The sequence below is a fragment of the Bison bison genome, unplaced genomic scaffold, assembly GCF_000754665.1.
Source record: "Bison bison bison isolate TAMUID 2011002044 unplaced genomic scaffold, Bison_UMD1.0 scf7180017863202, whole genome shotgun sequence".
Taxonomy (NCBI): domain Eukaryota; kingdom Metazoa; phylum Chordata; class Mammalia; order Artiodactyla; family Bovidae; genus Bison; species Bison bison.
This window is the reverse complement of record NW_011493774.1, coordinates 13,501-15,033: the sequence shown is the minus strand read 5'-3', so window position 1 is coordinate 15,033 and position 1,533 is coordinate 13,501. Positions and strand designations below refer to the sequence as shown.

The 1,533-nt window shown below is 58.8% G+C and overlaps 1 protein-coding gene across 1 annotated transcript in view; it reads right to left on the bottom strand.

Annotated features, from left to right (window-relative positions):
* CCDC22 (coiled-coil domain containing 22) overlaps nucleotides 1-1,533 on the bottom strand; it is a 12,389-nt gene that overhangs the window by 3,342 nt on the left and 7,514 nt on the right. The window contains exons 5-7 of the mRNA XM_010833206.1: nucleotides 1,016-1,078; nucleotides 803-922; nucleotides 10-95 (exon numbers count right to left, since the gene is read on the bottom strand). Coding sequence (XP_010831508.1) covers nucleotides 10-95; nucleotides 803-922; nucleotides 1,016-1,078 — 269 coding nt within the window. The remainder of the gene's footprint in view (nucleotides 1-9; nucleotides 96-802; nucleotides 923-1,015; nucleotides 1,079-1,533) is intronic.

Genomic DNA, 1,533 nt, shown 5'->3' with positions numbered 1-1,533 from the left:
CCGTCGGGCAGCAGCTCCACCGCCTGGCTCTTCAGACGCAGGGCTTGCTCACGCTCCACGATGCTGAGCTCACTCTGCCGACACTCAGTCTCCACCTGGCACCCCAGAAACCCTTACTCCCAGTCAGTGGGGGAGCCCAGCCTGCTGGGCCTGGAAAGCCCTGGCCTAGCCCAACCCCAACAGATGACAATACATCCCTCTAGCCCTTACGGCTTCCCAGGTGGCACTAGTGGTAAAGAACCCGCCTGCTAATGTAGGAGATGCAAGAGATGGGGGTTCGATCCCTGAGTCAGAAGATCCTCTGGAGGAGGGCATGGCAACCCACTCCAGTATTCCTGCCTGGAGAATCCCATGGACAGAGGAGCTACGGTCCATGGGGTTACAAAGATTCACAACTGAAGTGACTTAGCATGCCCCTATAGGCCCCTCAGACCCCTCCCAATAGCAACAGAGACATATAAGCAGAGACAGGCACCCACAGCAGACCCCTCTGACTCCTTGACCTCAACACTGACTCCCCTGGAAGCCCCGAGGAGGCCCACAGGCCCCTCCAGTTGCCCATGGACAGTCACACCCCTCCCGACTCTCACAGACAGCAAGGCACCTCTAACCCCTACAGGTCCCACATCCCCCTCCCACTCCCCCTGATTTTCCTGAACCCTCAAGAGTCCCACAGGTCACCCAATGGCTTCCATGAATCTTTCTGACATCTGCAGACCTCTACAGAGTACCCTCAGCCCCCGCAAGTCCCTCTAAGCCCCCTAAGCCCGACCTCAGCGGGCAGCCCCTCCCCAACCCTCACCTGCACAAGGTTGATTCCCAGCGTCTTCATGTTAGCTTCAACCTCTTCAATGTTGTGGTTCACCCCCTCCAGCTGCTCCCGAAGAGACTCCAGCTCCTGCTCCTGGGCTGCCCACGTGTCCTGGTAGACACAGGCCAGGCGATGTGGGGGTGTCAGGCCCAATAGACAGCCAAGGGCCCAGGACACCGCCCCACCCACCATTGCTCTGCTCACCTGTTCAGGCTGCTGGGAGGTGGCCGGCACATCTGACACCTGGGCTGCCTGGGCCTCAGGCTCCTGGGGAGGGAGGAAGGAGCATCTTGGCTGTCGGGGAAGGCCCAGGCCCTCACAGCCAACCTCAATACCCCCTGTCGGCGCCCTCCCAGCACAGTACTCATGTACAGTGCACTGATGGCTGTCGGAATATGTGTGAGGATCAAAGCACTCTCTGTGACCTTAGACTGGAGTGTTTACTTATAAAAAACCTCCCTGACCCTGACACAGCTCCTGCCCACCTGCCCATGAAAGGGGTGAGGGCCCCTCCGGGTGACCATCCAAGAAGAGATATCCAGAAGAAACTCTGCAGAGAAAGCTGAGCTTTGCACAAAGAGCAGTCCTACACATTTACACAGCTCCCACCCCTGGACCCTTTCTCCACAGAAGTTCCCAAGAAGCCAGGGGACTCCTCTGGGTACCCACCTCAGTGGGGAGCAGGCAGGTCTGGTGGGAACAGGGGCCTCTTGTGTGGAGAG